General features: G+C 34.8%; 2 protein-coding genes across 4 annotated transcripts; one reads left to right on the top strand and one right to left on the bottom strand.

Moving 5' to 3' along the window:
* The first annotated feature begins 222 nt into the window (after positions 1-222).
* CAX7 (calcium exchanger 7) lies at positions 223-2,511 on the top strand. The gene has a single exon (XM_086247421.1). It carries the CDS (start codon positions 562-564, stop codon positions 2,290-2,292), a length of 1,731 nt encoding a protein of 576 aa, XP_086103547.1. The 5' UTR covers positions 223-561; the 3' UTR covers positions 2,293-2,511.
* A 5,966-nt stretch (positions 2,512-8,477) lies between these two features.
* LOC147282865 (uncharacterized) lies at positions 8,478-14,009 on the bottom strand. 3 transcript variants are annotated; one of them, XM_086247132.1, is made up of 8 exons: positions 13,748-14,009; positions 13,158-13,235; positions 11,965-12,103; positions 11,156-11,227; positions 10,782-10,972; positions 10,481-10,603; positions 9,268-9,325; positions 8,478-8,783 (listed from the first exon to the last, which is right to left on the bottom strand). In XM_086247132.1, the coding sequence occupies exons 3-8, from the start codon at positions 11,967-11,969 to the stop codon at positions 8,687-8,689; spliced, it is 546 nt and encodes a 181-aa protein (XP_086103258.1). In that variant the 5' UTR covers positions 11,970-12,103; positions 13,158-13,235; positions 13,748-14,009; the 3' UTR covers positions 8,478-8,686. The 3 variants fall into 3 exon arrangements, with proteins under 3 accessions (XP_086103258.1, XP_086103257.1, XP_086103259.1); XM_086247131.1 differs by having other exon boundaries at positions 11,965-12,068; XM_086247133.1 differs by lacking the exon at positions 13,158-13,235 and having other exon boundaries at positions 11,965-12,068.
* Between the last annotated feature and the right edge of the window lie 524 nt (positions 14,010-14,533).

Below are 14,533 nucleotides of genomic sequence, written 5' to 3'. Positions count from 1 at the left end.
CTTTACAGTAAATCTAAATTCATGTGATAATTTCACTTTCACATTCTATTAAAGTTTTATACTGTATTTGTTAGTTCTTATCTAAACTTAGTATATGCTAAGAGAATTTTATGATTTTTTTTTTTTTTTTTTGAAGTTAAAGTTATAGGTCGGTTGAGGTAAGATTTATCCAATCTATAAAAAGACAATATCACCTGTGAATACTTAATTGTTCGAAGACGTTCCCAACCAAAGAAATTTCTGGCTGCGTCCCTGGGTGTTACATCAGTTCATAATTAACCAAAGGTTAGGAGAAGCTAGAGTTTGTGCATAGAATTATTACAATCAAGGGGAAAAAGAAAACAACTTGTTCACAATCAGTCTGTGTCTGTCTGCATGATTTCAAATTTTCCTTCATTGAGTAGACACCTAGCACCACACGTTACCTTCAGAAGATAATAGATTCCCCGCCAGAAATCGTCAAAACCATGGAGGAGCCAATACATGCAATTTAGAACTCACTCTCAATATCTACACATCTCCCAAAAAACACTTCCTCTACAAGCTCTCTTAAGCTTGTGAATGGCAATCTCAACCTCCATATCTCAACCCAACAAACTCTCTCTATTCCTCAACATATCCTTTCTCTTCCTCTTATCTCTCTTCCTCATCACAACCTCTCTCCAATCCACTAATTACAACTCAAACTCATTGATTCTCAGTGACAAGTACAAAGTTGATGATGGCTGCATCAACCTCCATAAATACACAGATTCGGAATCCAAGTGCTTGTATGTCAAAACCCAAAAAGGCTGCAGGCCTGATGGGTTCATAAACTATCTCCAAATATTTTACTGCAATTTTGGGCAGTTCCCATTTCTAGGTCATGCTTCAATTCTCCTTTGGCTTCTTGTTTTGTTCTATCTATTGGGAAACACAGCCTCCAATTTCTTCTGTTCCTCCTTAGAAAGCTTGTCCAAACTCCTAAAGCTCTCTCCCACCATCGCCGGAGTCACCCTCCTTTCGCTTGGAAACGGGGCCCCCGACGTCTTTTCCAGTGTTGTTTCGTTCACATCATCCGGAGGAGACGGCGACGTGGGTCTAAACAGTGTGTTGGGGGGCGCCTTCTTTGTGTCAAGCATTGTGGTGGGAGTTATTGGCATAGTAATTAGCCCTCAACAGATTTCAGTTGATGAGGGCAGTTTTAAAAGAGATGTCCTCTTCTTCTTGTTCTCTCTCTCATCTCTTCTTGTGATCATAGTTATTGGGAGGATCAACTTGTGGGGTGCCATTGCTTTTGTTGCTATTTACTTTGTTTATGTTGGGACTGTTTCAGCCACACAGTTGTACAAAAGTAAAGAGAGAAAAAGGGACACATTTGGGAAAATTGTTGATTTAGAAGATGCTACTACTACTACAACACCATTATTGGGCTATCTTGATGATGATGAAAAAGCTGGTCTTGGTCTTGTGGATCAAGATCAGAATCATGGGTTGCTTGATCCTGATCATTCATTACCATCACATGCTCGTTTCTATTTGGGAAAATTGGTATATCTGTTGGAGTTGCCTCTCTCCTTGCCTAGAAGATTGACTATACCTGTTGTGAGTGAAGAGGGGTGGTCTAAGCCATTTGCAGTAATTTCTGTGACTTTGGCACCACTTCTTCTGGCTGTCCTTTGTAACTCACTAGGGGAAATTGGGGGTTTAAGAAGTAGATTGGTAACTTACTTGACTGCAGGGCTGATTGGGATTATTTTTGGTAATCTTGCATATGTGACTACAAAGAGGTGTGGTCCACCAAAAAAGTGCTTGTTCCCTTGGCTTGTTGGAGGGTTTCTGATGAGTGTGGCTTGGACTTACATTACTGCTGAGGAATTGGTTTCTTTGTTGGTTTCATATGGGAATATATTGGGGATTAGCCCTTCAATTCTTGGACTTACTGTTCTTGCTTGGGGTAACTCTCTTGGAGATTTGATAGCTAATGTTGCTATGGCGATCAATGGTGGACCAGATGGGGCCCAAATTGCTTTCACAGGATGCTATGCTGGACCCATGTTCAACACATTGGTGGGAGTGGGCTTGCCTTTGATTTTGTCAACATGGTCTGAGTATCCAGCCTCATATGTCATCCCTACTGACCATTCTCTCTATGAGACACTAGGGTTTCTGATGGGCGGCTTGCTTTGGGCGCTTGTGATTTTGCCAAGGAAGAATATGAAGCCGGATCGTTATATGGGGAGTGGCCTCCTGGCAATATACTTGTGTTTCCTGTTTATGAGGCTAGCCAGGCTCTTGGTCACGGGCTTGTAGCTCTAATGGTAGTTAGCATTTACTTCCACATTCACCGATAGTTATTTTGTATAATTGTAACACTGTCATTTAGTGTAATCAAATGATGTGTAATTCCATTATCTACTCATATTTTAATACGTGAATTTGTTACATTATGTGGCGGTGTTATGATTGTACAAAATAATTTTTCCACATTCATGGCTAGAATTCAAATGTTTCTTGCCAATCTGTGTACCAAAAAAGAAATATATATCTAAAAGGGTGAAGCTTTGTAATTATCCACGTGTAACAGTACTACATATATTTTCCATAAGAGCTATGTGGTTCGTCAGAGAATCAAGTGGTTGGAGGAAAATTAACCAAAAATAGAGAGAGAAGAGAAGTGAATAATGCATCCAGCTTCAAAAAGTACAGTAGATAGGGTTACAAACTTTCTCCCATCAGCTTCACTACTCAAGCAAATGGCTTTAAAAAGTTTCCTTAGAGCAAGCACTAATTAAGCAAACAAATACTTGAGCGTTTCACACAAACCAAGTAAAGGTGCCAAGGTGGGATCACATATATGTTGGAAAATGTTCTCCTTTGTGATGAATCATTTGCTCAAAACTATTAACGAGTGATCGAAGAACTGATTCCGCAGTTACTCATTTGAACATGAGAAAATAAATTAAATAGCTAATGATTTTGTGTTGGCTATTGGGTTTAGACCAAGGGACACCCACTTTTGTGGAATAGGGAGGACCGACACAAAAACATTCTTATATATATATATATATAAATTATCGTTTTATGAGTTTTTGAATTCAGAATCTCTTCCAACAAAATAGAGACTGTATTTCATCATTGAAAAACATGTCTAATTAAATGAGAAAAATATAAGAAAACCCTAAAAAATAAAAAGTGAAAGAAAAAAAGATACGTGCACTAAGTACAAAATTGTCATACATCCACTTGGACCACTTCTTTCAAGATCGACATGATGAGTTCACCCTAATCATGAACCAGCTGGAGAGACAAGGAGTGACCCAACATAGTAGTGGGCCATAGGTCCAATAGGTTGTCTTGTCTGTTGTATCTTTGCCTCTTTGGTGAGGTTAAGTTATGATGTGTGTTGTATACTTGTATATATAGCAGATTAATTAATAATTGTACCTTTATTTTGGAGAGTTTGTCAAGCACTCATCTAAGAAGTTAGACTAATGGACTTTTTCTTAAACAGCCTCCACCAGCCTTACCTCTAATCAGAACTGTCCGATATATGATGTGATGGCCACATGCATGACATCTTTCCTATCTCTCTCATTCCTTGCTAAAACTCGCAAAACAAAGGGCATAAATAATATTGTCCATATAATTGTTGTCCTAGCTACTGAATTAGAACTAAACGTTTGGGTTAAGGAGTTAGATGCAATGACAAGGAAATATATAATTTGGGTACTCTTTTATATGTTTGGTTAGTCAATTGATTTATTCACGGCAGATGTCCTAGCAATGGTTATTGAACTTTACTTCGAGTATTATTTTGCTTTATAAACTTGTTTTTTGAATTATATAGTACACGAATTTTTATATGTATTTTTTCGTTAATTTTAGTCATATATATCATGTTAGGGAAAAAAAAATAGAGAATGAGTTATTATTTTTACTTTTTAAAAATGACTCACATATTTAATACGTGACTAAAATTAACATAAAACGTAGATGAAATTGACAAAATAAATTTAAATAATACATGGGTGAAAGTTCGAGTACTATATAATGTAAAAAAAATGTTTATGAATCAAAGTGATAGTAAGGTAAAAATGGAGAACTATTATTGTCATTTGCTCATAATTATATTAGACCTGATCGATGTAGACAAATAATTGTCACTAAATAAACATCCGGACATGCTTATGTGAAAATGATCAAAAAGAAAAAGTAAAAACATGCGCGATAAACCAAACCTATGTATGTAATAAATGAGTTGTATATTTAATTTTTTTTACAGTTTTAATTTCCCGGCCAAAACTACTAAAAACCTTAACTCCAAAAACACGTAGCCCAAATGTTCAGTTGCAGGTTAAAATTTTAAAAGGCCCGCTTCAAACCCTGTTTTTTTTTTTTTTTTCCCGTAAAAGCTGCGTCTGCAGCAGCTACATCTGCATCTCAATGGCAGCAGCTGCCTCTGCAAAAGCTGCTGCGCCTTGATGGCAGCACCTACGTCTACATCTCAATGGCAGCAATTGCATATGCATCTCATTGACAGCAGATTTATTAGGGTGTTTTTATAGTGTGTATTTTTAGAAGATTTATTAGTTTAAAATTTTAAAAATTTAAGATATTTTTATGGAGAATTTATGATATAGCTGTAATGTTGTAATAGATGCCCCGGATTGCTCCATGTTGCTTTTTGTTAAAGGAATATAATAAGACAAGCTAATAATTGTCCTTTTAAGTTATTAATTAGGCGTGAAGTCATTTTTAGTCCTTTTATTTTGGGGGTAAGTTACATTTTGATTCCTTCATTTCAATTTATACGTTTATAAGATTGTGTTTTTATTCATGTCGTAATCATGTTTAATCTGTCAAAATCAAGATAGAAAATGTCAATGTGGTATCACTTGATTGGCTTTGAAGTAGATGATTTTGACGGATTGAATCTGATTACGACATTAATAAAAATATATTTCTTAAAAAATTCAAATTAAAATGACAGAACTAAAGTACGACTCATATATAATACGGAATCAAAAACATCTTTTGGCCTATTAATTAGTAATCTGATACTCCTTACCTAAGCTCCCTATGGATGGAATATTCTATCATCAACACTTGAAGCCCTATGGGAATTCTATTTCTGAACACTTGAAGGCTAGCTTGAAGGTTTCTAGAGAAATCATCTCCAATTATTTCTCTCTACCAAAAGATCGAAAGATGGAAATAGCATCCAATTGTTGATGGTCTTGTCGACTTGCTAATTATCACTTTTCTATATCCGTTTTAAAGCTTGTCAAGGCATGCATAAAGCAAGACAGATGTACCTCTCTCATTCCCAATAGGTCAAGAAGGCTTGGCCATGTGCCCATGTGGTGGACAATATGCAATAAATATAATTGGACAAAAGCTTCGTGATGACCATTCAACAAATATCGATTTGTGCACTGTTGAATTGACTCGACCAATGATATATGATGCATGCATATAACCTATTACATGCATGTTTTGTAAATTCAATTCTCATAACATATTATACAAGAAAGTGACTCCTTGCTTGTGTCACTTCCAGTCACTGCTTATCTCAATTACTCTCTCTCTCTCTCTCTGACAACAAAGTTTGGCAGTGTCCTGCATGGACCCTTGCTCTTGGTTATACTCATATCATCATATGCATGTTTCCTAGTCATTAATTAGGTAATTTATGAGGTGTCCCCTTCTCACTTTGTCCAGACTCTTCCTCTGTCCACTTTTTTATTTTCTCTCTTGAGTCAATTCCATCACGTGGTAGAGTTTTAAGTGATTGTTTACTTGCTTTCAAACATTCTTTGTTTTAACGTTCCACTGATCATCGATCACCCTATAAAAATTACCCCATTATAATATTATTGATCAATTACAATTGAAAATTATGTTAACATAATAATTATACTAATGACTTTTTATTACAAATTATTTGTGAAATATTAACCCTAAACCCTAAACATAAACAGAAAAATAAAATTTGGAACACCCACTTTTGATAGCTGAGACGAAAGTTCAGTAGCCTTTTTCTTCATAAAAAATCATGCAATTAATTGAACGTACATAACTACAATTACATGTATGCTGAGGCTACAAATGTGCCAAAAAATCAGTAGCCTATTTTGTCTAGTAGCCCAGAATAGTGAGTAATAATATATGCTGAGGCTATAAATGTGCATGCAAATGCGAAGGACCACTTAAGAAAATTCCAAGTTGATGGCATGATGAATCGATGCGATGCCTTAGAGTTTTTCTATAATTTATTTTGTGCTCGTATTAATTTCTGAAATTTGTTTAATGTCATTAGAATGTTTTATATATAATTGTTTTACTGAAATTAGAAAATAGACTCTTTAGTGTTCTTTGATTCATTCGACTAGGTTTTCAAATTGAGTTTGCTTCAATCGGAGATCCAAGATAATTTTTTTGAATTACGGAAGTTGGGTTGAAATTTTGGAAATTAAAGAATAGTATCGAACATCACAGACATATCGGTGTCAATGAATTTTTCATCAGACCACAAGATATTTTCCGGTGAATTTTGGAAGAAATTGGAGAAAACACAAAAATTAAATGAAAAAGAAAAGAATTACTGGATCAATGACGTGCGCGATGTCCGTCTATCTTAATCCAACGGAGGAGTGCGTGCCAAGAAAGGGCATGCAGGACACATGCATGTTGATCCTAAAATCGTCTAAACACATGTCACAACCACACAAAGCCATCTCCTTTCTTGTTTGCTGAACCCACCCACTCTTTTGCTCTTTGTATCCACCTAAAATTGCTAAGTACACCCACCCAAAAGCCTATAAATAGCAGCCTAGCTCCCCTTCCCTTCCAAACCGCACCTCACATTTGGATCTTGAGAGCTTCTCTCTCTTGATTCCAAGCTCTCTAGCTTCCTTAATTTCTCTCCTTCAGTTTTTAGAACATACCAAAAATTTGCTGGGAGTCTTTGATGTAGAGAATTTCCTTTCTCTTGGAACAAGTTTCTAATCTTGTAGTCATAGTTTAATTTTTGATTAGGTTATCCTATAAGCAAGGAATGAAATTTCGTTTTTTTGAGTCACCGAGATTTTATCAATATCCCACTATATTTTGTAATTCTTTCGGCGAAATTTCGGACATTTTACGAAATTTCAGCGAATTTGACGAAATTTCGGCGAATTCGGCGAAATTTCGAGTTTTATTTACTGGGTTTAGGGGAAGAGGGGCGGGGAGGGGCTGGGTTTGGGGGGAGAGGGGTGGGGAGGGGCTGGGTTTAGGGGGAGAGGCGCAGGGAGGGGCTGGGTTTAGGGGAGAGGGGCGGGGAAGGGCTGGATGAGGGGGGGTGTGTCGGGGATGGGCTAGGTTGAGGGGGAGAGAGGCGGGGGGGAGGGGCTGGTGCTGGGTGGGAAGATGATGGGTGTGAGAGAGAAAACTGTGGAGGAAGAGGACGAGAGAGAGTCACAAGCAAAGAGGAAAAATGAAGGAAAGAAAAAAAAAAAAAAAAACTTACCTTACAGTAAGGTCTGGGCGATGAACAAAGGAAGGACTGAAGGAGAGAATGAAAACTTTGATTGTTATATTATATATGAATAGGGTATAGTTCTCAGCCTCTCACAATAGGCTAAAGTGATAAGATTGCCACAGTAATTGTTGACTTATTGTAAATTTATATAACAAAATAATTTGGCTTTTGATTAACCAACGAACATCCTGTTTCTTGGAAGTTGGAACCAACAAGATTACACTACTACAATAATATAAATAGACAACGGTGAAAAACCGTTGTCTATTTACCCAAAATTCCGTCGTCTAGGCGAGTGACGACTATAGTATATTTAGACAACGGTTTTTAACTGTTGTCTGAGTTAGTACATACAACAGTTATAATTTAAAACTGTTGTATAAAGTCCATCAAAAACCTTGATTTTCGTCCAAACAGTTGTCTCGCAATAGAATACACAACGTTTATAGATATAAAACTATTGTAGTAGCTGATGTCTAACAATAGTTATATGCTATAAACGTTGTCCGATGTATCTTTAAACATCATTTTTTATAAAAACCGTTACATAATTCAGGTTAAATTTGGTAGGAATGTTGTTAGTAGAGGCACTCAACAACAGTCTTGGCTAAAAAATGTTGTTAGTAAAGCATATACACATCTGTTGATAATCTAAAACCGTTGTGTAATTCATATGCCAACAACAGATTTAACTAAAAAATGTTGTTTTAATCACATATACACATCCGTTTATAACCTAAAACCGTTGTGTTATTTCACTATCCACAACTTGTTTTCCTCTAAAACCGTTGTCTAGGTTTGACCAACACAATGGTTATTCAACTAAAATCGTTGTCTAGGTTTGACTAACACAATATTTTTAAATTGACAACTGTTGTTTGTTTGATTCAAAATTTAACAGCTCTGCTTGCATCCAATTGGAATTAAATCTCACTAAATATTTAGCTTGCATCCAATTAAATCCACAAATATGAACTCAAAAAGATCTATGAATTCATTAAATTGGAATTGGAATTTACAAAGTCATAGCAAACCCATTCACACATACATTGCCAATTAACACCCCAAAAAATTAATTGTAAAGTAGCTTGATATACATTGAAAAAAAGTACTTGTTACACAAACTATAAAGGCATGGCTTAAAAATTTGGAGACCAACTTTTGAACCTTTCTACATCCGCATTATTCCCATACTAGCTTCTTGCACTTTTTACAAGGCTTGTAAACAAACCCTTCCTCTTGTGCACAAGCATAGATATATAGTTGCAGACTTTCCACTCTGCAAGATAAGAAACAACAATATTCAACAAAAAAGAAAAAGAAAAAAAGATTTGTATTACTATTAAACTCAAGCAAAAGATGCAAACATAACAAAAGGGTATGCACATAAGATACATTAAAAATACAAATGAAACAAGTTTGCAAATGCACACAAGAAATTCAAAAACAATAACAAGGAGAGCCAATTGTAATTAATTACCTACAACCCAACATTATAAATCAAGAGTTGGCATATAACAACAAGTGAATTTCCTTGAACTTTGAAGCTTTATGTCAATCTGGCTATCAATAAGTTCAATATCTCCCAAAAAATAAATTTTCAATTTATATATGTTCAATGATGTTTGGTCAGTTGTGTAATATTTGAAAGGTTGCTTTGACTTGGCTCCATATATTTTTTGTTTATAAGACACATGGATGCCTTTAAAAAATTAAATTGGAAAGGGTAAAAGCACAATGATTGGGATACATAATAGTCTCACTTGTTGGACAGAATGGGGTCAACAGCAACATCTGCATTACTGAAATCAGTTATTTTACCTGCAAAAAAATGTAAGGGAAATGCATTAAGAAACTCAAATTTTTGCAATATATAGGCATAGAAATTTGACAATGGATTTGAACCCTGCTATAGGAAGCAAGAGTTGTTAGAGCCCATATAGTAGGACTCTATAAGAACCTGCAGTGGAAGCAAATCAATGATACATTAGACAGTACTTAAGTTTCAAATTTATGAATCAAATGTTGCTAGTAATGGAGAAATGACTTCAAAGAAGATAGGCAATAACAAACCACAGGTCCACAACTTTAAGGTTTTCAGGGAATTAGAATAAATTAACTACCATAGTAAAATCATGAATATGTATGGAAGAGACAATTAATTCATAGACTTCTTGTTCTCAGCATTTCAACATGGCACAAGTATGAACATAAGATGCATAAAGAAATATAAAGCTAAAAACAACATAAATGAATAAATCCAATCCAACCTTAATGAATTTACAAGAAACAATTCACAATAAAATAAAATTACCTGAGAGTGTTGTTCTCACATCTTCAATGCAACCCAACGGACTACCAAGGATTACAAATAGTAGTAAGTTATTATTTCATCAACAAAGAAGGTACTGTGACTAGCTCACAAAGGGGAAAGTAAATTGCATGCAACCCCACAAAAATATAAAAATAAAAAGGCTTCACAATCAGTCAAAAAGTTGAAGCTTAAACAAAATATCTATGGTTAGTATGGACAAAATCATGGACCAGAAAATTTAAAATAAAATCTTAATGGCCTCCGTTGTTTACTAGAACAATGGGTATTGAAATTTTGAATAGAATACTAGGCATTACAGAGAATTTTTCACTTGGTCTCTTTTTGGTGAAGTTAGACCCACGGCCAACGAAACGAACATGAAAAGATTATGAAGCCGGCAGCACCAAGCCTTCCATTAATGAAACAGAGGAGACATGCAAGAAAGCGACTATTTATGTTTCAAAAATGAAATAGCAAATTCAGAAAATATTATCCAAGCAAATACACGGAGAACAATCAATAATCTGAAAAGTAGACCAACAACAACTAAACAAGGACCATTACAACTAAAAGTAGAAACCATGGGAGCATAGTTATTTCCACAAGAGAGCTGATCCTTCAATTGTACCCCAGCAGCACCAAGTGAAATCTCCACTACTTACCAACCAGCAGTTTACTAAACAAATGCAGACAAAACTCTCCTTGTTGCATCAAAGTATTATGCAGCCCCTCAACAGTTGGCCTTGGCAACTCTTTTGATCTCATCCTTCTTCTTGATGGCATAGCTGCACACATGTAGAGCACCTATAGTAAGAAAAGAAAAAAATGAATCAAGGAAAAGAAATAAAATCAGACTACATAATAAAAATGAAAATAAACTAGATAAGAGAGCTTTGGGAGAAAAAACAAGCACTAGGCAAATAAGCATACAGAAACTAGGCCATCAGTACATGTTAGAGGAACCTTTTGCAGCATTAATAAGTTCATCGGCCAGACATTCTGCAATAGTTTTGATGTTTATGATAGCAGATTCACGAGCACCAGTTGTAAGGAGATAGATAAATTGATTAACACGTCTCAAAGGTGAGATATCCACAGCCTGACGCCTAATAACTCCAGCAGATCCAATACGAGTTGCATCTTCACGTGGACCACTGATTGTCACTAAAAAACATATACAATAAATAAAATGTTTGATGAAACTTAAACTGGAAAAGGGAAAGAAAAAAAAAAAAGGTCATACAGATCAAAATCTAATCAGGAGAAATTTGTATCAAAGGCCACTTGAGGTTCAACAATAACTTTAACCAAAAGACATCCAACATTAGCATCAATACCTTGTGAGGTACACAATTTGCATGCTTGGCTGATTCCACTCCAACGTAGTCCACCAGTGAAATATCACTGACCTATATGTTGCAAATTACATAATTATCATTTCAAATATACATGGGAAGTAGATTTGATTGTCACACAAAAAAAATTTTTTTGAACTCCCGGTAGAAAGAGATTTCACTAACGAAAAAGCTTTCAACGTTGCCCAATATTCCTTCCTTTTCCAAATATTTGTACGAATCCGTTTTTTTGAAATAAAGGTGCGTTTTTTTGGAACTGCCATTAAAAAATTATAATAGGTTCTTTATTTGGATGTGAATTTATATAACAAATTAATCTATACGAAAAACTCAAATGTAGATATTATCAAGATATTGACAATAAACTTTAGCCTACAAAGTTACACCTACTGACCTACAGTAAATCTAAACCACACTAGAAGGCCACACAAGGTCCAGAAACATGTCTTTCAAAAAAAAGTTCCCAATTACATATATTGAGGTTGAGCAACATATGCACAGTGTTATATACCCAATAGGGAAAAGCATGCATACATATCCTCCACTACTTACCAACCAGCAGTTTAACACAAAATATAATAACTCAAAGCACAGCTACACTAAAATGCACTAGAGCCATTCTTTTTGAGACAAAGCTCTAAGCACACACATTGAAGATTATAATTTCTTTTCCACAGACCCACCCAGTTAATGAAATAGTACTAATTACCTCAATTGTGCCCACCACTGGGGTCTTCCTGTTATATAACTAAAAACCACCCATTTCATATAAGAAAACTAAACAACATTACCTCATATTCAAAAGTTATGGCATCTCCTTTATTCTGTAAAATGTTCTCTTTGACAAAGGATGTCTAAGTAGTCGAGTGTCTCAAGCCCTTAAATCTTCACCTCACTATGAGAAACAACAAATTGTCAATACCTTAGCCCCTGTTGCAAATAGTATTAGAAATATATTTTGGTTTAATACAGATTTCTTTTACTACTATGATAAAAAGCTCATATTAATGATATATAAATTGCCTATCATGATCAGCTTGTTTCCAAAATCAGTCAATTTTCAAAGATTTTTTTGATTTTTCATTGCTTTTCTCCTTTAGTAACTGCTGAAAGATAATAATACATAACAAAATTAACAAAGAAAATTTGATGTTCATAAGAGCATCACTCCACATCTCACCAAAATAAAATAACATGTAGAAAATGTTCATTATTTTCTTCAGGATCTGCATTGTATAAAAATGTTATTCATCACCATCCTGTTCAAACAAAAATTGACAACCTAAACTTATATTTCAATTCTCTTATAGAATGGCTAAATATCATAATATTTTAAAATCATGGAGAGTGCAAGACAATGTTTCTCCTCGACTTCTGATCCAAAATCTAATAATGGAAAATCTTTCAGGGATGTCAGGTTTCAAAAAGAACTAACATTCATCACAATATGAATTTTTTGTATACAAAGATAACTAGTTTTGCAAGATCAACAAGTTCCATGACCTTCAAATCATACCTTGTCAAATGTTTACACCATAACTTTATATGTTATTGTATAATTACCCCAATCGACTTTCATTCCAACATATCAGGAATGCCATGCATCAACCTCCCCCCCTCTCTCCCAAGAAAAAAAAAACAAATCTGAAACTGCTAAAGGAAAAGAAATTCATGCACTCTAACTTTGTTGGATCTTTATACAATTATTTAATGTGATTAAGTATACTGACTTCACTATTACATAGTTATACAAACTCAAACATCTTAAAAAGAAAAAAAAAAAAATAATATGATCAGTATTATAACCAAGAAAGACAAAAACTTTTCATCTTTTCAGTAAATTAAAGGCAGAGCAACAACAAAGGATTTAAAAACAAGATACCATTGTTTTCATTAGAACTGTACTTGGGGAAAATTGAGAAAAAAAAGAGAACCAGCTACTTTAGAAGTAAATAGAATAAAAAGAACCAAGAACAAACAGTACCGTAAGTGTAGCCAATGATGAGCCATCAAAAGCCGAAAGGACCAGCTCACTCTTTAAAAAGGCTTCATAAAGTTTCCGCTACACCAAATAAGTGATTAACTTGAGAAATGTATAATAATATTTAAGGGATTAAAAAACTGTCATCCAAGTAGCAGCTAGTCAATCTTAGCCCAACAATGATCCATTCTTTTTAGAAAGTTTGGCATTTGTTTGGTCATTATCTTCATTACAAGAAGATGCATAAAGAATAAAAGAAAACAACAAAGAAATCATCCCAGTTTCATGATTTTGCTTGAGAATCCCGAAGCCCATTCAAAATGGAAACATAAAGTAAACAAAATCAGTCATCCAAACCCTAAATCAAATCAAACAGAGACATTTTTGAAATTATAACCTAAAGACCCAAAAATCACATAAAAAAAACTAGAGCATATGAGATTCCTACCTAGTGGTGAGCGACGATGTTAAAAAATACTAATAGAAGGTTGAACTAAGAAAAAGAAGACGAAAAGTTCAGTTCGTCGAATAGAAAAAATCAATTCTTCAATTTTCCCCAACTGATAACTTTTGAAACTAGAGGAGACACCCACCTGAGTTTTTGAAATCGGCAAAGGGAAAAGCACATCCGTTGCCCGAACTTGAGCAAGAAGCCCTGAGATTTCGTTATTCACTGATTTGTAGTAGTTCTCAGATATGGGTTTCTAACTTTCTGGACTGAGAGAGTTTGAGAGAGAGAGAGAGAGCAGATCGAGAGGAGTGGGCTTGTGAGGTCGCATGGAGGGTCAGACAAGTGCGCATGGAGGTCAGGTCGGTGCGCAGAGGGTGGCTTCTCTCTCAGATCTCTTTTGATTTTGGAGGTCAGGAGTGAAAGGTGAGAAAAAGTGAGGGAATAGATGGAGAGATTGAAAGTGACAGACGGGGGAAAGTGAAAATATGGAAGGAACCAACATATCAGTGAACAGTAAATTTTTTTAACGAAGTTACTGTAGACCGGTTTTTTCATTTTATTCCACTTACACAACGGTCACATATTATAACAATTGTGTAAGGAAAACTAAAAAATTTATCGTTCCGAAAACCATTAGATTTCATGCATATATACAACAGTTTTTTAAAAACCGTTATCCTTTAAAATGACACAACAGTTTTAACAAAACCGTTGTGTAGGTAGTGTTGTGTATTTATATTATTGTAGTAGTGTTAAGAAGATTAAGTTTTGGATCTTAAAAGGAAAAGCAAGGAAAGAAAAAAAAAAAAACGAAGGAATTAAAAAAAATATATAAAAAAAAAAAAAGGAAGAAAAGAGAAGAAAAAAAAATGCTTTAAAGTTGATTGGAGTTTGGGGCCTTTGGATAATTGGAAAGAAAAAGAAGGAT

Source organism: Dryas octopetala, chromosome 6, assembly GCF_963921425.1.
Source record: "Dryas octopetala chromosome 6, drDryOcto1.1, whole genome shotgun sequence".
Lineage (NCBI taxonomy): Eukaryota > Viridiplantae > Streptophyta > Magnoliopsida > Rosales > Rosaceae > Dryas > Dryas octopetala.
Note: the sequence above shows the minus strand (reverse complement) of the source record. Positions and strands in the feature narration are given on the sequence as shown.

Bases quoted from the DNA above. Each gene is read 5' to 3' on its own strand.
- CAX7 (XM_086247421.1), top strand. From the start codon at position 562: ATGGCAATCTCAACCTCCATATCTCAACCCAACAAACTCTCTCTATTC.
- LOC147282865 (XM_086247132.1), bottom strand. The intron at 10,604-10,781 runs GTTCCTCTAACA...ACATGTGTGCAG, and splicing joins ACTTATTAATGCTGCAAAAG to CTATGCCATCAAGAAGAAGG. The intron at 9,326-10,480 runs GTAAGTAGTGGA...ATTTTTTTGCAG, and splicing joins GTTTAGTAAACTGCTGGTTG to GTAAAATAACTGATTTCAGT.